At 32.7% G+C, this 23,627-nt stretch overlaps 2 protein-coding genes across 2 annotated transcripts in view; both read left to right on the top strand.

Moving 5' to 3' along the window:
- Window positions 1-755: 755 nt before the first annotated feature.
- On the top strand, window positions 756-6,272 carry LOC132723858 (uncharacterized). The gene is made up of 4 exons (XM_060708660.1): window positions 756-877; window positions 3,764-3,842; window positions 4,346-4,561; window positions 5,537-6,272. Exons 2-4 carry the CDS (start codon window positions 3,779-3,781, stop codon window positions 5,557-5,559), a joined length of 303 nt encoding a protein of 100 aa, XP_060564643.1. The 5' UTR covers window positions 756-877; window positions 3,764-3,778; the 3' UTR covers window positions 5,560-6,272.
- A 1,266-nt stretch (window positions 6,273-7,538) lies between these two features.
- LOC132723859 (neurogenic locus notch homolog protein 1-like) overlaps window positions 7,539-23,627 on the top strand; it is a 46,760-nt gene continuing 30,671 nt past the window's right edge. The window contains exons 1-4 of the mRNA XM_060708661.1: window positions 7,539-7,676; window positions 7,866-7,902; window positions 9,320-9,394; window positions 10,821-10,922. Of these exons, the coding sequence (XP_060564644.1) occupies window positions 7,539-7,676; window positions 7,866-7,902; window positions 9,320-9,394; window positions 10,821-10,922 (352 nt within the window). The remainder of the gene's footprint in view (window positions 7,677-7,865; window positions 7,903-9,319; window positions 9,395-10,820; window positions 10,923-23,627) is intronic.

Below are 23,627 nucleotides of genomic sequence, written 5' to 3' on the forward strand. Positions count from 1 at the left end.
TGCATATAGGGAAAATCAATTACCCCCTGGGGCGGGGCCAATTTTGACCCTAAGGCTTTTATTTGAACAAACTTGATAGACACTCAATAGAAAATGTTTCATGCTAAATATCTTAGCTCTAGCTCTTTGGGTTCTTTAAAAGAAGATTTTATAAGTTTTTACTATATGCATATAGGGAAAATAAATGACCCCCTGGGGCCGGGCCAATTTTGACCCCAGGGCTTTTATTTGAACAAACTTGGTAGACACCCACTAGAAGATGTTTCATGCCAAATATCTAAGCTCTACCCCATTGGGTTTTTTAAAAGAAGATATTTTAAGTTTTACTATCGGTTGCCATGGCAACCAGAGTTCTGCATGAAATTAAATTCTTTGAACAATTTTTAAAGGGGACCACCAACTAACATTCCTGTGAAGTTTGGATGAAATTGGCTCAGCGGTTTATGAGGAGATTTCATTAAAAGTAAAAGTTTACGGACGGACGACGGACGGACGGACGACGGACGGACGCCGGACGAAAAGCGATTACAAAAGCTCACCCTGTCACTTTGTGACAGATGAGCTAAAAATACATTCTTAAAAAAGTGATGATCTTTCCAACGTTACGGATAACTCAAATAAAAGGGAAAAAGAAGTCAACAGAATTACTCCAAGTCCATCTTACGATTTGACAGAAATACCAAAATTTATATGCAACTATAGATAAACAGCTTAATAGGTATAATCACACGTACAATCTTTATTTGTTTAGAAGATAACGGTTCACAAAAAAATAAATTAACACCGGCTCGATTTATTAATGATACGTGTAAAAATACTTCCTTGGGTGGACATTATATGAACAAGTGTTTTAAAAAATTGGATTTATTGCTAAAATGTGGGTATAAAATTTAATTCTTGATAATTAGAATGAAATATCGAGCAATGACTAATGTTCCGCCTACCAACTGGGTGCTATATCGGAAAATCGCTTTCTGCTTGACCGAGAAAAATACGCATCTTTGAAAATATGTTTTAAAATGTTGTCTAGCTGTTTTTATATCACTTTCTGTGTTAATCTTCTCATTAAACTGGTTGTGTTTAAGGAATTATGTGAAATTTCTTTTTAGATTGATCAGATGAGGAGAAATATTTGTAATTTGATAAAATTGTTATGGCTTTTTTATAATTACACTAGTATCTTATAGAATTTCGTATAATACGAAGATATAATTGAAAGAATATCTAGATTGATTATCTATATGAAAGTGGCGAACTGCCATTTTTATCAAGGCTCAACTAGAAACGTGTTATTGTTTTTGAATAAATTGAATTAAAATCTTTTACATGACGGATTTAGAACCTTTTGTTCAGTTTAATCAAGATATGTGTTTATTTTATAACATTTTATAGACAACAGGAGTTTGTACTAGTCTTGTTAGTAAAACCTGAATGTCTATCAGGCTGATAAATGACATATCTACATTACCTAACGTGGTGAAAGAAACTTAAAGTGACAGAAAGCCATCCCGTCTGTACTTTGACCAGACTGGTCTATGAACTATTTTTTATTTATTTTGACAATGTATTTAAATATATGGTTTAATAACATTTTATTGCTCTTTGAGTACAATTTAGAACATTATTTCCACAAAACAACATTTTTTAACAAAGGGCAAAAGGGTTGAACAACAAGTTCTAGCAACATTAGTAACTGTCCTTCCCTTAAGCATTATAAGATATAGAAACGAACGAAAACATGTTTAAACACTATACACATAAGCAATTTCAAATATTAAGACGGATACAAAACAAAGTAGCAAATAGAATTTGACATCAAATTTAAGAGAACAATAAAACATTTTCTTATCAATTTTTTAAATATAAAAAATGATAGTAATTTTCCTGCACTTGCAGTATGTAATGGTTTGTATGGCTGTCAAAATATGTCATTTATAAAGGGAATTAGAAGAATTAATATTGGAACAACGATTGTTATTTTTACTTGTACTTATTTCTTATTATTTAAAGCTATGTGTATTTCTTTATATATTTTGGAACCTCATGAAAGAAAAAAGAGTTTTCCTCGACTGATAAATTTTCTTTTCCATAAAGGAGAGTACTTGTACTTAATGGATGAAAAGGGCGAGTGGAAGTGAAAAGTTGGAGTCTTTGAACACCAAAAAGTTTACAATTAAAAAAGAAATTGATATGGCAAAACTCACAAACAGGGGAGTTTGCTAAGTGATTTCTATACAGATCATCATTCAAATTACTACATCTATTTCTTAAACGTGCATGGTAAACAGATGTTAACCTTTCTCCAATTAAATAATATTTAGGGACAAGTGTGGGTTTGAATTTATCCTTAAGTTTAGTTTTGAACACATTTAAAGAAGTCGAGTCACGTATGTCATTATCAAGACTATTCCATGCCGAAATTGCTGAGGGTATAAATGATCTAGAAAATATTTCTGTTCGTCGTGCTATTGTTACAAAAGTATCGTTATTTCTAAGGTTATATTGGCTACTTTCTGATACAAAATTTGGGAACAAAGTGTCCAGATAACTTGAAAGCTCCCCATTTTTAGCTTTATACATTATTGATAATTTTTGCATTAAACGACGATCCGCTAAAGAGACCCAACCTATTTCATGCTATAGTCTTTCTATAGACACTGAGCGAGTCAAACCAGTTACTAAGCGCGCAGCTTCGTATTGCAGTTTTTCAATTTTTTCTTTTTCATATCAGGTACAACTATCCCAAATAACACTAGCATATTCTAATAAAGGCCTCATATAGGAAATATAAATTTGATTTAATGTTGTTCTATTTAATTTGAACTTTAAATAACGCATAGAACTTAATATTTTGGACGCCGAGTTAGTTATATTATTAATATGTTCATGCCAGGGTTAACCCCAAATGCCTGTGGTGTTGAGTGTAATTAAGTTAAACATTGTTAAAGTACAAAAAAGGTCTTTCATTTCTAATAAGAGGACACAATAATACTTCTGTCTTATTAGGGTTAAAGGTTACAAGCCATTGGTCTGCCCATTCAGTAATAGTTTTAAGATCAATATTTAGAGTCATTTAAATATATTGACAAATGAACTAAGAAAGTAATAAAAGCATTGCGAACTGCAATCCAAAACCTTATTAATCGATATGATGTTTTATTTTCTCGGTGTAGATAATTGCCATCCATAGAAATGTATCAAAGTTGTAAGAAAAAATAATAAGATAGTTGTCATTAAAAAGTAAAATATTGTTTTAAATAGCTTTTAACAAACAAACCAAAAGGCCCCGTTATTACAGTTGTGTAATATTGCCATTAAATGCTTTTGATAAGATGATTTTTTTAAAAGAATTCATTTGCGACCAGGTCTGACTTGAAAGTCATTGAGATAATTGTTGTAAAAATGTGTACCTTTTATTATCAAGACAAGATATTTAATCATTCTTCTTGAAAAAGGTCCTATACAAACTAGAGATATTTATACGAGTATAATATATGAAATCGAAGGTAATTAGCATTCTGAACATGTGATGGTCTTATTAATTCTACGTTATTGAGAATGTTATGGTACTAAAATGTCCCGTTTGAATGCTAAAGCTAGATGTAAGAACAACTGGTAACGTGACCATCTGTTTGATAATTACCACCTTGCCAAGTAATAGTTGTGGTATCATTTTTCTGTTGAAATTGAACTAGAAACAGCGACGAAAAAGTGTTCCAAAACCATGCAATAATAAAAGTATTTCTCAATACCGTATTTACAGCTCAGCAATTGAATTATGAAGACACAATATTGTTTAGCACTGCTCTTGCTGCTAGTACCAGGAAACAGAGCCATCTTAGGTAATATTGCGTTTAAAAACAAATAAGAGCTTAAATGTAAATTCTCTTAATGAATACCCGCCCCGTTCAAAGATTTTATTATAATATGATAAAACGATTTAGGTAGATGATCTACAATGATACATGTATATACTCTGTATGTTAAATACACCGTTAAATTTGAACATATAAGAACATAAACAGGAAAAGAAAATGGATAAGTTATCGTCTTAAATCATAGTTATTTTCAAGTGATATTTACGTTACAACAACATTTTCAATTTAGATAAATTATATATAATCCGAGATACCTGCAAACTCAATATGATACGGATAGCATAAAAGACAATTAAATGGAACGTCTATGATTGTGTATTTGACATGATAAAATTTCTATCATCAAGATTGGGTGTGGTTACCCAGTGACAGAAACATTAAAACTTTGATATAAATCCGTATCAAAATTTTGGAGTAACTATCCTTTTTCATTTTAAATAAAATACAATGATTTTAACTGTTTCAAGTAAATGTTGCTCTTGGAAAGAAAACTGAACAGTTTGGACGACAAGGAACATGGCCATCTTCAAATGCAGTTGATGGAGTGAAAGAATGCCAGAATATCAACGACAAATATCTTACATTATCAGGATACAGTGATTTACCGTGGTGGAAGCTTGACCTTGGAGGATTATTTCAGATTCATCAAGTCAATATATTTGGAAGGAACGACGCCCAATTCAGTGAGTTGAGATCTAATTAAGATTATTATAAGATGACAAAATCTATTTAAAATAAAACGTTAAGGTTTACCAATATTTGGTACGGGTATAAACTACATTTATAATGAAGTTTTGCAAGATAGAATGAAATTAATAAATACCTCCTAAGAAATACTTACCTTCTTATTACTTTAAATCGAAAACAAATTGTGCGCGATTTGCAACAGAATTTTAGGACCGATTTTTTGCGCTAAACTCTGGCATTGTGGCAAAGGTTACCCCGTCTTGTAGTTATTTGTAAAAGTAAAACGGGCTGCAGAGACGTTGCCATAGTTACTCTTTGTGTTTGTTATTTTAGTTTATTTTATCTTATTTCATTTCATTTAAAAAGCATTTTGAAAATTTTAATCTTGCGTTTTAAGTACATGACAAATATGTCAGATTGGATACAATCAATAGTAAATTAGTATTTTTTCTCATTATTGATATATTTTGTTTCTCTTAAAGTTGTGAATTGATATTTTTATGATTTCAATGTCCACAATATTGGTTGTGTAAAAAGGAGGTGGCCCGGAAGAATCAAATATAATCAGGGGTATAACTTTGATAAAAACAATTGCAAAAGTATATTCCCAGCTATAAGTATTTTAGTTTTACTTTAAACATATTTCATTGCATCACACACATGTAAAATATTATACTAATGATGAGGATATCACAAAATACAAGTTCTGGCAGCGTTAGATTAAGCTCTTCCCAGAAATTATCATCATAGAAAAAATATTTTAGGGCAAAAATGATAACCTAAAACATGTGTATAAAATTTGAAATATGTTATTAATTTTTAAATTTCATTTATTCATTATATGTAATTTTGACTTTGATGTGCGATCCATCCACATTATGCCACGTTTCTTTAAAAAAAATCGTACACAGAACCATCTTGTCAAATATTCATCATTTTCAAGACATAACCTATTCAATGTATTTTATCAGGTAGATTCAAAGATTCGTGGTAATCGCAAACTGTTTGATACAATGGCAGGATTTGTCTCAAATTATATCACAGAAGTGTTTGGATATTATGACTACAAACTATTTGAATACATTATAAATTTCTCCGGTATATTCATTGTGTTCGTATACCAACAAATCTGAATAATTACATGGAGATATGGGAAATGTACAAAGGCAAACTGTAAACTTTTAATGTTTAATATTAGATTTAAATACTCAAAATCTGGATACAAAGTGATCCCTCGGAAGCATTAATCACAACAAAATTACACGAGAATTGCAGACTCGGTTTGACTGAGTTTTTTCTGTACATGAGGGATAATGAATAAGTGCAACATCACTCACGCCCCCTAGCACCGGCTTGAGCGGTAATCAAGTCACCTGATAATCTTATTGTTTGTTTGTTTGGATTTTACGGCACGTCAACACATAAATGGCCATATCGTGCCGAATGCTATAATCTTATTACCATGAATATATACAATTTGCATTAAGAAGAGGCGTTGAAGTATAATATATTAGAGAAAAAAAGATATTCAAACATTAATTAAACTAGCAGACTTTCATCTCACAGCGGTTTTAAACACGAATTTCAATATGAAAACTCTTTAAGCATTATAAATACATGTCTCAATAGAATTATTTGAACCAAATTCAATCTGAAAATATAAAACGCTAGGCACGATAATACTCCAGGAGAAAATATCGGAATTTTCATTAAATTTGGTATAAACAAAATATATATTCTTATTAATATGCCCAAAATAATACAATTCACGTAGAGAGTCTTATAAACCATACTTTCATAGATGGCCTACAAATTTCGAATCACAATAATTAAAATCCTGTCACACAAGTTACCTCAATTATGCATCCAACAATAATGTGCTTAGTATAATTATATAACGGTTATGTCCACTTAAGAAATAATAATTGTTGTTGTTTAATGGGTAAATGATGCGAAATTGCAACGTTTAACACAATTTAATGTCTTTCTAGTTTAATTTACTTATTATAATATATATAAGTGTTTTAATGCATTATTTTGTCATCTTATAGTTACATGTTAACTGCAAATTCTGAAAGATAGGTTAAACCCTTGTTATACTTGTGCAAGTAAGATTTTAGACCCCTTCATTTCTCGACCCCTTACGATAGTAAGATGACTCCTAGACCCCTTGACACTTAGACCCCTTTTAACACCCTAGTGGGTGAGACATTTCGACCCCTATCTCAATTTTTGTACTTTAGGATAACAGCCCCCTGACTAAAAGTGAAGGAATTATTATAATCATAATAATGAAAATTCGCGATTTGTGTATTGCGTATTAATTCACAGACGCTTGGGGGTCAGATCCTGCCCCAACGTGATACGCCCCTGTAAACACTCTATCAAAAATAGTTTAACAAATGGGACATCTGATACAACTGGTTTTTAAACATTTTTTACATATCTGAAAAAATTACCTTTTACAATCAAGTTTCAATAAAGTAAAGATTGCAGACTCCAGAATACACAAATTCCCGAAACCAAATAAAGATGTTAAATAAAATCTTACCATGACTTTTTCGGTGTAAATCAATAGTATATCGAATTATCTTCCAGATGCAATCAGTATAAACATCTATATGTGACAATTTAATATAAAAGAGTCCTGTCCAAGCAATACGCGAAGTGTTCCCGGCTCTGCGTTGGGCGCTTATTAAACCGTTAGGAAAACGGTGTACTCGCCATCGACTACTCGTGTATTGTATCGTCACCGTCATTTCCCGCGTAGTAGCTGTTTGCAATTGCTCGTTGGCAATTTTATCGTAATTTTTGGACAGTTTTTGACTGTACGTATTCAAACTGAACTTAACGATAATGTTAAGTGCAAGCCAAGCACGTTTTTATGCTGCTGCTTCAAGTGGCCATAGTATTATTTTAACTGGTCAGGGTGGCACTGAAAAATCTTACGTTATCGGTAAATTTTATGACGATATGACAAAAAGAGGGAAAGTCGTTTCAATTACATGCAGTACGGGTATAGCTGCAACACAATATTGCTCTGCACAAACACTACACAAGTTGTGCGGTTATGGTGATGTGGTCAATCATACAAAAGAACTTGCTAATTTAGTATGTACATATGAGAGGTATCATGAGACAAGACAGCGTATAATACGCTGTGATATCCTCATTGTTGATTAATGCTCTATGATTAGCAAAAAAGTGTTTGAAGCCGTCGATTTATTGTGTAGGTCGGTACGAAAAAATGAGAGGTATTTTTGGGGTATTCAAGTAATATATTTCGGTGACTTTTTTCAGCTTCCTCCCGTACCAGATCAACTGTACGGTGAAGCAGGTAAATATTGTTTTGAGTCTGATTACTTTAGGTCTGCCTTACCACACCATATAAATTTAGAAACATTTATTTCGATAAAAAGAAAACGACTTGATTTCTTGTGTGAATTCTCTTGAAAACGGAAACATAAGTTTAGATACCATCAAATACATAAAAAGTTTAGAAAGAAATATTCAGGTTAAAGGAAATACATTGCACCTTTTCGCACGTCATTATAAAACTACTCTTTTTAATCATGACAAATTGTAAATATTCCCAGGAACTATAAAAATATTTGAATCTCAAAAAGAGGATGATTCCTATTACCTTCAACGATTTCAAGCACCTAAAACATTAGGTCTGAAAGTTGGATGCCCTGTGATGCTTGTCGTTAATTTACGTAATGTACTTGTAAATTGATCGATTGGTAAGGTTAAAGATTTCTTAGATGACAATATTGTTGTTTATTTCCCAAAACCAGACATTACTGTTACATTGAGTCAATATGCTTTTACAAAAATAGACCCTGTTTCAAAAAAGAATCTAGCAAAAAGATTTCAGTTTTCATTAATTCTTTCATTTGGTATAACAAATCATAAATCACAGGGCATGTTACTTGAATCAGTCGTTGTAGATTGCGAAAACGCAAACATACCAGGTCAACTTGGTGTTGCATTAGGACGTGCAATGACTGCAGAAATTTGCAAGTTAAATTTTCAGTGCACATTTAGTTACAATACACCCTCAACAAGTTTATAATTTCTATAAAGTATCATCAAAAGACCTTTAACCTGATTGCAGTTGTTGCAAAAATGAATTTATTTCATCTGACGTGTTAACTGATCTTTTTTTATTCCAATCGATTGGAATCTAACGAACAATTATTTTGATGCGGAAATTATTATTGATGCTGATAACGCTGATGCCGATGATATATTTGATCATAGTTTTTGTGTTGATGATAATGAAATCCTTCTTAAATTTAATTTAGACCAAGATAACACTGTTTTTGAAGAAAAAGTCCATACCGCCTCACCTATTCCAGATAATATTTCCCCTGTTGAAATTTTGAATGAAATAGAAGAAGAATACAATTCAACTCCCCTTGCTGAATCAATAAAAAACATTATTGAAGAAGTTAAAACTAATATGATTTTCTTATCTCTGGTTTACAAGTATTTTTTATATTTAAAATAAAATAAAATATGTGCACACACTTTTCCAGAAAATGATTTGTCGCAAAATAAACATGCTCTGTGCTTTTGCGCAAAGGTTAATTCTTATTTTATAAGCGAAACGTATTTTGAATCATGTAAAAAGGACATTCGAGAAATTAAAAGTTATACGCCGAACCTAGGTTTCATTTTATTTTCGGTAAAAGCATTAAACATTTTAAAATATCTTTTAAAGACAAACTCTGAAAATGTTTCTACTTCAGAAATTCAGGAACGAACTGTACCAACTGGAGGATTTGAAGAAGGGAAGGGTGTAACACGTTATATTGGTGGTTATTGTATTGCGAAAATTAAATTAAGTATCAAAAAAATTGTCCAAAATTCTTTATTTAAAGTAGAGATAAACAAAATCCCTAAAGAAAGTCCAACACAACAAAATTGAAAATGTTGCAGTCTCGGTTTGATTGAGCCTGTTCATGGACGGTACTGGAAAGTGCAAGTTACCGTCCAGGTCCCCTAGCACCGGCTTAAGCAGAATTCAACCGTTTAACACGAAAATGGTGAAATTTTGAATTTAGAAACATCCGCAGATGCGTTCATACGGCGGTTATCATGGAACCTTCAATGTGACACAGTAGTGCCATTCCATGAAAAGAGGCTTATGGTCCCCAAGTAAAAGAATGCTTTTGCCCTAAACGAGAAAACAATGGGCGGAACTAAATAAAATGGGATATTGAAAGGGGATTTGAGGTTATGAAGCCTGCATATCACAGATAAGACGTCAAAAGACAAATTTAAAAAGCAGGAAACATATCCTAAGGGTGATTATACAGTATTCAAGTAGGAATACTGGAACCACCCAAGTTGAAAATGGCCAAATAGAAGAAACTAAAAGTACCACATAACATGTATACACAACAATAGTGTCATGCTGAACGATCTTCAAGGATCGAAAATATAACATCATTGATTAAATGTACGGGAAGACTTTTTACAGCCGCCACATGACACAAATAACACGGATGTGACAATAAAATAGAGAAAATCAGAATCCCTAAAGAAAGTCCAACACAACAAAATTGAAAATGTTGCAGGCTCGGTTTGATTGAGCCTGTTCATGGACGGTACTGGAAAGTGCAAGTTACCTTTCTGAAAAATAGCCGCGAAAAAGTTGATATTCTATCACAGATAGTAACTTCTTACAATACCCTATCTGTTGATTCTTTATGTCCCGCAACACTTAAAACCACTGCAAGAAAGCAAAAGGATTAACAAACATTACAAACCCTGCATTTACATTTTTTCAGAGTTTAAATTTAAAACTGAGACATTTGGAAACATTTTCTAATCTTTATAAACACGGCGAGAAAACTATCGAAGTAATAGAAAGCCAGATTTTAAATGAAAGCGATTTGTTGCATCAGTTGACAGATCTGTTTAAAACTACCGCGGAAAAATATGTTTTTGAACTTTTTTACGGAAGTTGTGTCAAAATTTATTAATGTCTCTGCGTCACATTTTAGATAATATTTTTTACTCTTCATGAGAACAGAAAAATCAAAAGCACATAGGAAAAACGTTATGGAAAAGAAAGAAAATAAAAGTATTAGAAAAGAGTCATTCGACGAACTTAATAGTGATAAGTCACAGGGAAAATGTGTCTCCCAGCTGGTGTTTTAACAGATCCCAATTATTTTAATGATAAGTTTTATACAAAAAAACAAAACAAAACAAAACAAACTTTATGCTCGGCTTATATAACAGATGATATACAAACAGAAGAAACTAATGAATCTGAAACAACTGAAAATATTGCGGAGGTAGTAACCTCACCATTGACCAATGTAACAAAGGAAAAAGGAAAAGGTAGAAGGTCATCATCAACGAAGAAAGAAGAAAATAGAGGAAAAAGAAGACGATGAGAACATTTGTCCCGTTTGTTCTGGTAAGTATGATGATAGCCCTGAATGGATTCAGTGTGACTCCTGCAAATGAATGGGTTTATGGTCGATGTGTTTGAATTACTACCTCCGAACAATGGGAAATACATGAAGATGATAATGTATCTTTTATTTGTCCTTTCTGTAAATAAGAGTTTAAATTAAAGTATTAATCACACGCACACACAGTTTTTTATATTATGTATGTTTGTCATTCACTTTCACGCGTACCGCATTAACATGACAACTACATTATTTTGCGAAGTTTGAACAACTATTTTCGTACTTTAAACAAAAAACAGCAGAAAATCACAACAACGACATCACTTTTATACCCCCATATACGTCGAATTTTTATTCATGAAACTATATATCTACCACCGTAATGTTTTTTTTGTTAATATCGCTTTCTAAGTGGCACTTGGTTCATTTGTAAAGCAAGTAAGCCAACAACATGATATCAAATTTATTTCAGGTTATTCGTTTATTTTAATTACATTCTTTTTCTCATTCCACGCTAATTTATTCTCATGGCTAACATGTAACATATACCTTAAATAAAAAGGGAAATTATATTAATGTTTGAAGCTTTATGTGCCTTAAAATAGTGTGAATAGATAGATGTACATGTAATTAGAACATGAAAAAATCATCTATACATGCAGTACGGCCTGTCGTATTCAATATTGCAAATGCAAAACTTCGTTTATTTTAAAACGGGTAAGTTAAATTAATTTCATCTTTGAACTTAATACGATAATTGTTAATGTTTAATAACTTTATTTTAAAGACTTTATTAAGCTATAATTTTAGTATGTGTTGCCAGTTTTGCCACCCTGACCATAGATAAATTTTAAGAACATAAAGATCGATTAACTTTTTTGCTACCCTGTATTTCTGTCTTTTTTCAGTCTTATGGTATACGTATTCAAGTAAAGGTCGATTTGCCTTTACTAGTATATCTTACTTCTTTTAATAATTTAACTTAAATATTTTCTGTTTTTGATTACTTTTTTTTCGGTTTTTCTTTTGTTTGTTTTTTAATTCAAAAGGAAGTTATATTCCAGATATTGTTATATTGTTATGGCCGAGGCTTAACCCAAGGAAGCGTCTCAAATTAGGCATATAAAATGTTTCCTAGAAAAGGTTAAGAATGAGTTTAAACTCGAGCCTGTATATACTAATGTTTAACTTATTGTTTTTCCGACAGTAAGGGAAAGTATTTAAAATACAAACTTGAGGCTGTCAGTAATTATGCTGACACCTCTTCTTTAACCTTTTGGTTTCGTGTGAGGGGCGAACAACACCTGAAGGTGTTTCTTTCTTGGAGGAAAAAATAGCTCAAGACTGCCCTTTGCTGAGACATGACGTTAAAACAATTGTTCTGTTTTGGCACACAACTTGTGATATCACAAACCTGGTACGTCCACAACGTTTCTTAAGGCCAGCATTTCAATCGGCTGATTCTCTTGTGGATTCACTTAAGCCAAGTTTTGATTAACTTCTTTCTCTACAAAATCATAATGGCTTTGATTTTGGGTTTCCTCGAGGCTAAATTTGAGGATATGACATATTGATTAAAACTTACATACTCTAGTAGTATTCTATTAAGTTCATTTGATAATTAAAGATTTTAAACAAGTTTTTTAGATGAGTATCCATTTGTTGATACATTGGTGTCATGTTCATGAATCCGCCCAATGATAAATATTTGGTGGCCCGTACATGTGTATGTAAGATTTCGTTCTATGATGACACACGGACATCACATACAGAATGTCCAATGATGAATCACTTGTGATGAATTCTTTGATTGATGCAACGTAGATAAAAAGTTGTTAGACGATTAAGTCACATAGGTATGCGTCTGTCCTGTGATGAATTACCAATGTTACATAAATGATTATCTAAACGATGATGCAAGATTGGTGTCATATAGATCATTTTCTGTCCGATGATGTATCACCTGATGAACTGATGTCACTAAGATGAGTATCTAACCAGTGATGAGACAATAATGACATATTAAAGAGTGTTTTTCCTATGATTGAAAATTTGAGTAAAGATATTTGACGTTCGATGATGAAACATACATATATCTCTTGGCGTAAAGGTTCATTTGAAAATAAGTAAGCATATGACATAAAGAGTGCATTTAATTTTTTGTCAAATCATTAAAAAGGTAGTTTTCGTTCTGTTATTAATATGAAACACAAGGCATAAAAGATGACTGTTTCATATATATTACAACAGCAATGGTTAAGTATCAGGCACGCGCAAGCGGTACGCGCGTTGCTTGGGTGCAACGATTCAAATATAAAGAGTCTTTCTCAGTGATAAGCATAGTGTGAACAGTTAACAACAAAATATTTTGGACAATTTAATAAAAAGGGGACATATATTCATGTATATTTTTCATTGACGAGCTAAAATAAATTACATCCGTTTACATTGTATAACGCACATGTAACGTGTATTGCTGACAATCTATACGAATTATCATAAATTAATGGTACAGATTGTCAATATGAATTTATACAAAACATGTTTTTAGATATGTATGAAGTGTTGAGTACAAAACGTCAACAACAAAGGCAGATAAGGGAACGGTGCAGTTTCAACAGTTAACACAAAAATAATAACTTAAGCTTGATGTTTCATGACAGATGAAGAAATTAATATGGTATGTATTGTGGCATAGCGTCAGGTGATGCATTTTATACATGTTTATCGTGTTGAATCAATACAGCACAGATAAAAAAATGTAAAACAAATAACAACTTAAAATGTAGACTTTATCTGCATTATAAGGGTTTTTAGGAAGAAAGAGCAAGCGGTACGGCCAGTCCACAAGCGCGTTGCTCAGTCTACCAAATTAACAAAAAAAGAAGAAAAAACCACGAAAGTTTTTAAAAATTTAAATGTTTAAAGCCTTAAGAGGGTTTCGTTTTGCTGATACAGATGGTCTTTTTCTTCACTTTTGAGTAGATAGAATGTAGACAGGGTTGTAATTTCCCGAACCAGTGTTGGATGACTTTGATATGATACTTTGACCAATTATAACAAAATTGATATTTTTAACATACTGATAGAATGTAGGATTAGTGTTGTTTCCGTTTATTATTCCTCTTTGCTGGCAAACAAATATTTTCAATTACGTCGCTATTTATGCGGGCCGGTACTAAAGAAGCTCTATTTGTTTTTAACATATTTTTGCATAGTTGTGTAAAACCGATGAGACAAGAAGAAATATCTTCTCTAGTCTGATAAGAAATTAACATTTTTTCTTTTTTACCTGATGGAACGTCATCCTTATGAACGACAAAATTTTCCCAATCTTTAAACCATGTTAATGTTTGTTTAAGCTGTTCTATGCGAATGTCTTCCATATCAGTAATAGGTCTTTAATCGCTGAAAAACGGAAACCATTGTGCTTGTTGCTTTCAGCAAATTAATTGTGTCATCAAGAACGTCCCCTGTTTCCCCAAAGAATTTTTAAAAAGACATCAAGATTGTCGGCCTCCTCTCCCATATCAACAAATCATATCCATTTTACCTCACCATTAGTGTGTATCATACAAAGATCTTCTAGTATACTCATTTCATCAATTCCTATGCCACCACACATACCATCGCCGGATTTATACTCTTTAGCCGAGTCAGCCATCCATTTAAAACCCGCCCTTTGGTCTACAGAACATTTGTGTACACGCAAAGTTTCATTTGATGTCTACCATCAAATGAAACTTAATTTATTAATTCTACATTAATACTTTGCTGTCCTCAAGCATCGCATTTTTTTTTGGCTTCTACACCTGTTTGTTTGTTTGTTTCATTTTACGCCTTTCCCAACAGTATTTCAGTCATATAGGCGGGTAGTTTCCTAACCATCGTTCCTGGAGAGTTACACCAGTACAAGAATACCTTCCTCCGCGCTAAACTACCAAAGCATCTCCCGGGGATCGAACCAACGCCAGAGAGGTAACTGGATTAGAAGTCATTGACTCTAACCCCTCAACCACGGAGGCGGTTGCTTCTACACCTAGTGACAAACAAAGAATAATGGTTTTATTGTCCCATCGTCTACAATTAGGGTTTTTTGACATTTTATTTAATCTACAAGCATATCTTACATTTCTCCACTTGCTTCTGGAAGCACCTTTTCTAAGATTTTTTTCATATCATCATTACTGCTTTGTTTCAGGACAACGTTGCTAGAGTCACTTAAATCTTGTGTTTTACTTGACGGTATGTCTTTTTCTGCAGAATGGGAGCTTCCTGAGACAGACACATGATTATTATTCTTAGTGGAGGGACCTGAAGGAGACTGCAATTTTTTTGTGTGGACTTATTGTGATTTGTGAAGGATTTCTTCTGAATTTAGAGCAAAAACGGCAAGAATCACCAATATAGAGAAATGGCAGTGCTCGAGAACACTTGAAACTTCTATAAGTTTTTGTTTTTTGTGTACCTATATATTCAAGGACGTGGTTTTTTAAATGACACTTTATCTTTGCCAAGACATAATCGTATTTTACTTGTTAAACTGCAAATATTTTGTACACACTGTTTTGTTGGTGTAAAAGAATTTTCAATATTGCATTCATCGAGTGCAACAATATTTTGACCAATGAACAAATCCCATGTGTTATTATCTTTGATACTACCTTTTTAATAATTGGATTGCCGTTAACAATTGTATTAGTAACATGTGATACATGGATCTCGTGTTCATTTTCATTATTGACGAAAAATGACGACGAGATCCACTGCTTTATGTCAATAATAGTTCCTTTTATTTATGAACAGATAGATGATTTTTTTTTTTGAAAGACCGAGATATATAGTTTCATCTTTATAAATTTCGGAATTAAATCTTCTTGTGCATTTGTTTTTTGTTTTTTTTTGAAAAATACGACTTATATACTGTCCAAATGAAATACTTTTCAGAGTGCCCCCTTGTTCTTGATTTTCTTTGAAAATGACCGAGAAAAGCGTTTCTGAAGCTTCAGTCTCTTCATACCGCTCATGCAATCTTTAAATTGGAAACATAAATATCACCGATTAGACGCATGGAAATTATGTCACATATCTCTATCTTAGATAAAAAAAAGTTCAGGCAATCGTTATATATTAGATTTATGAATAATACTAGTCCTTGTAGGAAACTAACAATATCAATAAAAGTGATAGATAAATCGGATAAACGAAATTTCAAATTAATAACATTCATGAATAAGGTAGTAAAATACACAAGACATTTTATGAAAAAAAATATTTGAAAGACATTTTCTCCCGAAAATACCGTTACATCGACTAATTGTATCATTTGGGTCGAATAAATTTGGTATGAAGTTTGACCACATATAAAGTGAATAATTATAGTTTGAATAGAAGTCAGCATCAGTGAATTATATTAAGTATGGCATGTAAGATAAAAGACATTTCATGTGTTTATCTATTACCAAGATGCACAGTGTGTTGTTTTCCACATTTTCCTTTTCTGTATAATAAATTTAGAACATTTGAATTTGGCGCCCGTAAGTATGATGATTCCGATACAAGTTTAGTCGTGAGAGAATTATAGCGTGGGCCCGGCTCCAAAAAGCGAAACAAGAGCGCAAACATATGCTAAGCTCAGGTCGCGTATTGGTTGGACAGGGAATTTGTGTTTACATTCGGGAGTCTTCAATATTTACTTTATTGAGACTTGATGGTAAAAGGCAATTTTTTTTCAGATATGTAAAAATTGTTTGAAAACCAGTCTTATCGTTGTAGCAGATGTCCCATTCGTGTTTAAATATTAAAATATTTTGATAGAGTGTTTACAGGGGCGTATCACGTTGGGGAGGGGCCCCAAGCGTCTGTGTACTAATTCATATCTACAATTTCTACGAGTTTGTAAAGATTTAGTTTATTTTTCTGTGACACACACATGCATGTTATATTGGTGATGAATTATTTTACATGTCTACCTGATTTACTTAATTTATGTTATAAATTGAATTAAATCAGAAAATGATTGTAATTTGACAACTCAATTAATTTTAATTTTAACATGTACTATAATTTACAACTATTATGCAAATTATAATATGTAAAATTGTAGTTATATTGACAAAAAACGATATAGTCTCATCTATTTCTTATATAATTTGTATGATAAAAAAAGTTAATTTTCAAAATATTTTACTACATCTCACATTTTATATACGCATTTTCTTTTCTCATAGTTTGAGTGAAATATTGCCAAAATGAGCTTCAAAATCAATATTTTCGACAATAGCAAGTTAAGAAAATTATTTAATATCTTTAAGTCAATACATGTTCCTCTAAATCACTTTATCTAAATGGTGTGAAAACGCGTGCCCAATAAACATTAGCCACGTGTCATTGATAATTTAATTATCGGTAATAAACACCTGTGGTAAACATTCTGCCAATCACCAAATTTTTGTTGTCGTGCTAAAAAAACGGTAGCTGCATTTCATTTTAACGGGGTTTTCTGATTGGGAAAGAAATTGTTATACTTAACATTTACTTTATTTTTTTTTAATATATAAACATATTAAATATTCATAGGCATACATTCAATGGCGGCGGACATACATGATAAGGGCCTGAGCATTGATACGTCGATATGAAATACCATTATTATATTAAAATGTATCTAACACAAATGTCATATATCATATGAAAAATTAATTGTTGATACATTAATACTGTACTGGTATTAGTGATATTATGATTTTGCTTGTGACTTCAGTGCCAGATAAGGATTTTTTTTTTAAATTTAAAATTACTTATTTTTTATTATTGTTTCAATTTCCGGAAGTTTTTTGTTACTTAGCGTAATTTATTACGATTTAATGATAGAAACGTTCTGGAAATATAATTAATTTCATACTAACGTCCTCGAAAAAGTATATTTATTTTATTGTATAACAAAACACGTACATGTTTTTCATTAAAATATAGTATTTAAAGAACAAAAAAAAGCCTTCAATTTTCTGATATTGGTAGTTCCATTACGAAAATGACGTTTACAATTTCTATTGCAATAACTGTTATTTATGATATTATATATACATGTACATATATACATAATACATGTATATATACTTTCTGTTTAAATGTAGTGCGTGTGTTTTCTATTCCTTACATAAAATGCTTGACTTGATGAATGATTATGTATAACAAATAACGGCTTAATATGATTTTGCTTGTGACTTCAGTGCCAGATAAGGATTTTTTTTTAAATTTAAAATTACTTAATTTTTATTATTGTTTCAATTTTTGGGAGGTTTTTGCTACTTAGCATAATTTATTACGATTTAATGATAGAAACGTTCTGGAAATTTAATTAATTTCATACTAACGTCCTCGAAAAAGTATATTTATTTTATTGTATAACAAAACACGTACATGTTTTTCATTAAAATATAGTATTTAAAGAACAAAAAAAAGCCTTCAATTTTCTGATATTGGTAGTTCCATTACGAAAATGACGTTTACAATTTCTATTGCAATAACTGCTATTTATGATATTATATATACATGTACATATATACATAATACATGTATATATACTTTCTGTTTAAATGTAGTGCGTGTGTTTTCTATTCCTTACATAAAATGCTTGACTGGATGAATGATTGTGTATAACAAATAACGGCTTAATATGATTTCACTTTTTATTCAGTATATCTATTAGATTATATATAATAATCAAACTTGTGCACACATTTACTTTTTTACTATATTTACGTCTTTGTACATATCATTCTTTTCTAAGTTAACGTCTTCAAGTACATTATAGAATAAGGGTTCGAAATGTCCAGTACATTCAAGGGGTCTAAGTGTCTGAGGGGTCTAAGTGTCATGGGTCGTGGTGTCAAGGGGTCGAGATGCCATAAACGCCTACTTGTCACCATCACTTCTCAACTAACTTACTATATGTAGACAATGATACTTTATAGTATGTGAGAACTTAGTAGTGAAAAGTAAGTGTAATGTTCCGGATGCGTCAGTCAGACAACGAAGAAGACAAGACTTAACAGTTATTTTATTGTTTTTGAAAGCAACTATACCTTTCAAAGGTCTTTCTATGTCTTTTATATAAACAATACAGAGTGCTTCCTGCAAGTGTTTTCTCTGATGTAATATCGGAGTGCGTCCTGTCATGCATACTGAAAATATATAACACTATAAAAAAAATAATCATCATGAATAATAGCATTTGTTTTTAAACATTTAGCGGTGTGTAACCTATCCATATATGTTCTTATTAACAATATGGCTTAATGCCTAGGTCATAAATAAAACAACCGCCGCCCAATTAAACGATTTTTACAACATCGCCGGCTTTCTGTGAATGTCTTTAAATTCAAAAGTGCACCATTTTCCGTGTTTTAATGTTGAATTTTGCTTAAGCAGGTACTAGGTGTGGATGCTAACTTGCATTTTCCAGTACCGTCAATGAACAGATGCACAGGCTCAATCAAAGCGAGCCTGCAACATTATCAATTTTGTCGTGTTGGGCTTTCTTGAGGGATTCTGTATTTCTCTATTTTGAAGATTTCGCGAACTCCCCGGGCGATTTTAAATCTGACACCTTGCGTGGTAATGAATGAAACTGTTGCCGGGCAATTTTTTTGCCTAAATGGTGTTACAGACAGCATTCAAAAACCGGGCGGTCCCCGCCCGATGTCCTGACGGCTTCTGTGCGATTAATAAATGGATCGGGCGGTTGCGCGTGGGCGCCGGGCATTTTATGAGTTCCTTTTAAAAATCAGTCAGTGGTCAATATGCCAGCAAAGAAGGCAGTTGATAGAGACAAGATGAAGACCAAGCAAATAATAAAACAATTGTAGGTTGTATTTTCCTTAATACGTTTCCGCGTATACGTTCTTGCTCGACATTAAATCATGTAAAACTCATAAGAATTCACAGATACATTTTTAGGCAACTACTTAAATAAATAAAAAAAATAGATAAATACAGAATCCCTAAAGAAAGCCCAACACGGCAAAATTGAAAATGTTGCAGGCTCGGTTTGATTGAGCCTGTTCATCAAGCCGCAATTACAACACACTTAAGTCGCGCGATCGCCGTATGACGAAACGATGACCGCCAGGAGGCTGTGCATGAACCATCCGGGTACCGAATTACGTTTTCAAGTTAATGACTCATAAAGTTATCGTCCAGACGCCGTTAGCTTTTAAGTAGTACTTAAAACTCGACGGCACCCGACCGATGAGCAAAACTTTCAGCTGCTGCCGTCCGATTGTCACGGTGGCCGGACGGCCTTTGGACGATACTACGATTTTTTTATGTGAAATAGTCGCCTCGTGGCGGCCGTATGTCATTTGCGTATTAGGCATTACTACGCACTAAACACTGTATGTAATGATACTAACGCAGCAGAGCTAAAGAAAAACGTCTCGAGTATTTGTCTTACAACAATATCAGGCCTATACTTACACAAATGAGGTTAAACGTGAAAAACAGGAAAAGACTTTCCTCTTCAAATTTGCGCAAATATTGGGGTGACATGTATTTAATAGCGTGAGAAAAACCGACTCGTAAAATTATAAAGGTCCCTCTTAAAACCTGCATCCGTCATAAAACCGATCAGGTACAGTGAGCTAGACATTCCAAAATGTAGAGTTAAAGTTATGCTTACCAAAATTTCTTCTAGGACAACATTAAATTTATTACTAGAATTACAAGTTTGCTTCTTTAAAGTGACATTTAATAAATTTCATAAAAACAGAAAAAGCGACATTTCATTAATAAATTGGATATTATATCGACTCCAGATCTTATTTTGGTTTCCAGACAACCAAAAAGAGTTTTATAAGAATAAAAAAATGGACAACCTCATTGTGGCGAAATCAGAAGTACAATATCTGTTTGCATGAGAAACTCCGCTTTCAGATCATCCGTACATCAATACTAAATCAACAAATATGACTATAGTAGCCGTCCTAATTTAACGGTATATTTCCGCATTGACACGGATGTTTTCATACAAATTTAATCTTTTTTTATGAAATGATTACTTTTTACTGAACCTCAGGCCTAGTGCACCGTGAAGTTAAACGGTTAAATGTGTTTGCACAAGAATATCTCATATTTGTTGTGTTCCGGATAGCAGCTATAACACTGTGACGTAGCGCATACACAAGCTGATTATAATCTTCATTTGCATGTTAAAATTCGTATACGAACTTTGGTGTTACCGTGGGGTTTTCCGTTTAAAATCCTTATTAATGAACAATATTTGATGAGATTAACAACAATACTGTTAAAAAGGTTAATGAATCTGTAGAATGCTTGGTTTTCAGGCCGACGGCAAAAATATTTTTACATATTTATTTAATGTAGCTTTAAAAAGAAGCATGCGAGAGGTCTTTTTGCAGCTGTGAAAGATATGTTAAATTCGAAAAATATTTAACAAATAGGCAGAATAGTTTAGTAACGACATGACTAAAATATACAACGCAAGGGCGCTACGGTTATTATATAATATATAAAATTAATATTTCAAATATTGCAATGATTTAAAGACAATTTGTTAAGTATACTCAATTAATCTTTAAATAACACTACCACTCCAGGTTTTGGTTGGGTGCGTTCTGGGTGCCCTACTTGGGTGTGTCAGGGGGCTGCGTCCTGTGAACGTTGCCTTTGTCTTGTTGATCTTGATTCTTGTGTTTTTAAATATATTGGAAGAATTGCTCTTCCGCATTGATCTGCTGGCAGAACAGTATAGAGAGCTTTCGTAAATAAGTGTAAATGGCAGAGACAGAGCAATCTAACTTGGTATTCTTAATCTTGTCTTAATTTGGACCATCTAAATGTCGAGTTGGCAGAGCAATTTAGCGGGGCATTTTAAAATATAATGTAAACATTGTGTGCTGGAATGCTTATCTTGTAGAACAATTTCGCGGGGTATTCTTAAATATTGTGTAAAATGTTCTGCTTGAATTCTGAAATATAGTACAAAAAAGCTCTGATTGAATGCTAACCTGGCAGAGGCAAATCAGTTTAGCATGACATTCTAAAGTATAGTGAGAAATGCACCTCAGAAATACCGAGTTGGCAAAGCAATCTAGCGAGGCTTTCTGGAGTATAGTTTATTAAATGTTTTACTGGCACTATAGCCGGATATTCCTGAAGAAAATGTAGATATTCTCCGTACTTGCGTGAAAGGGGAGATAAACGTGAAAATGTGTCCAATGGACTTAAGGAGGTCCCTAGAGTTAAAACAAGAACTGTCGGAGGACAGTAACGCTCTACTATTCGAAAATTTGTCACAAGGGTGTTTCATTGAGTATAATAATGCTTACCTATATGAATACATAAAATTGTCCGAAAAGGTACAAACCCTTCAAGTTTCAATACATTCCTTCAGTAGTAATGGATATACAAGCTTACACACAAAAACTTAACCAAGAATTTCTAAGTCGAAAAAGGGGCATTATTATGTAAAAAAGCAAATCAGAGTTATGGGACTTGTACCAATCATCTAAGATAATCACAGAAAACAAGTGTGTGAAGTTTCAATCCATTCCCTTAAGTAGTTATGGAGATACCAGCTTACACGCAAAAACCTAACCAAGAATTTCTAAGTCGAAAAAGGGGCATTATTATGTAAAAAAGCAAATCAGAGTTATGGGACTTGTGCCAATCATCTTAAATAATCACAGAGAACAAGTGTGTGAAGTTTCAATCCATTCCCTTCAGTAGTTATGGAGATACCAGCTTACACGCAAAAACTTAACCAAGAATTTCTAAGTCGAAAAGGGGCATAATTATGTAAAAAAGCAAATCAGAGTTATGGGACTTGTACCAATCATCTTAGATAATCACAGAGAACAAGTGTGTGAAGTTTCAATCCATTCCCATCAGTAGTTATGGAGATACCAGCTTACACACAAAAACTTAACCAAGAATTTCTAAGTCGAAAAAGAGGCATAATTATGTAAAAAAGCAAATCAGAGTTATGGGACTTGTACCAATCATCTTAGATAATCACAGAGAACAAGTGTGTGAAGTTTCAATCCATTCCCTTCAGTAGTAATGGAGATACCAGCTTACATACAAAAACTTAACCAAGAATTTCTAAGTCGAAAAAGGGGCATAATTCTGTAAAAAAGCAACTCAGAGTTATGGGACTTGTGCCTATCATCTTAGATAATCACAGAAAACAAGTGTGTGAAGTTTCAATCCATTCCCTTCAGTAGTTATGGAGATACCAGCTTACATACAAAAACTTAACCACAGGGACGCCGACGCCGACGCCGACAAATGGGTGACTGCATTAGCTCGATTATTCTGCGAATAGTCGAGCTAAAAATGTCATTACCTCCATTGCAACTAAAAATTCCGGAAAGTTTGCAAGTATCCCAGAACTATCGCAGTCCAAAACTGGACTTTGGAGGTTCCCTAGATGTCAAAAATGTCATTTTCTCCATTGGCATCAAAACGCCTGAAAGTCTGCAATTACCCAAGAATCAGTTGCAGATCGACGAAATGAACTCTGGAGGATCCATATAATTCATAACATCTTTATCTGTAGTGTCATAAAAAGTCGAATACCAAAGAAATGGACGCTTGAGGGTAA

This window comes from Ruditapes philippinarum, unplaced genomic scaffold (genome assembly GCF_026571515.1).
Source record: "Ruditapes philippinarum isolate M1 unplaced genomic scaffold, ASM2657151v2 ctg2911_1_1_1_1, whole genome shotgun sequence".
Taxonomy (NCBI): Eukaryota; Metazoa; Mollusca; class Bivalvia; order Venerida; family Veneridae; genus Ruditapes; species Ruditapes philippinarum.

Excerpts from the sequence above, each read along its gene's own strand:
- LOC132723858 (XM_060708660.1), top strand. The coding sequence starts at position 3,779 with ATGAAGACACAATATTGTTTAGCACTGCTCTTGCTGCTAGTACCAGGA. Across the intron at positions 3,843-4,345 it reads AGGAAACAGAGCCATCTTAG|TAAATGTTGCTCTTGGAAAG; the intron begins GTAATATTGCGT and ends AACTGTTTCAAG. Across the intron at positions 4,562-5,536 it reads AAGGAACGACGCCCAATTCA|GTAGATTCAAAGATTCGTGG; the intron begins GTGAGTTGAGAT and ends GTATTTTATCAG.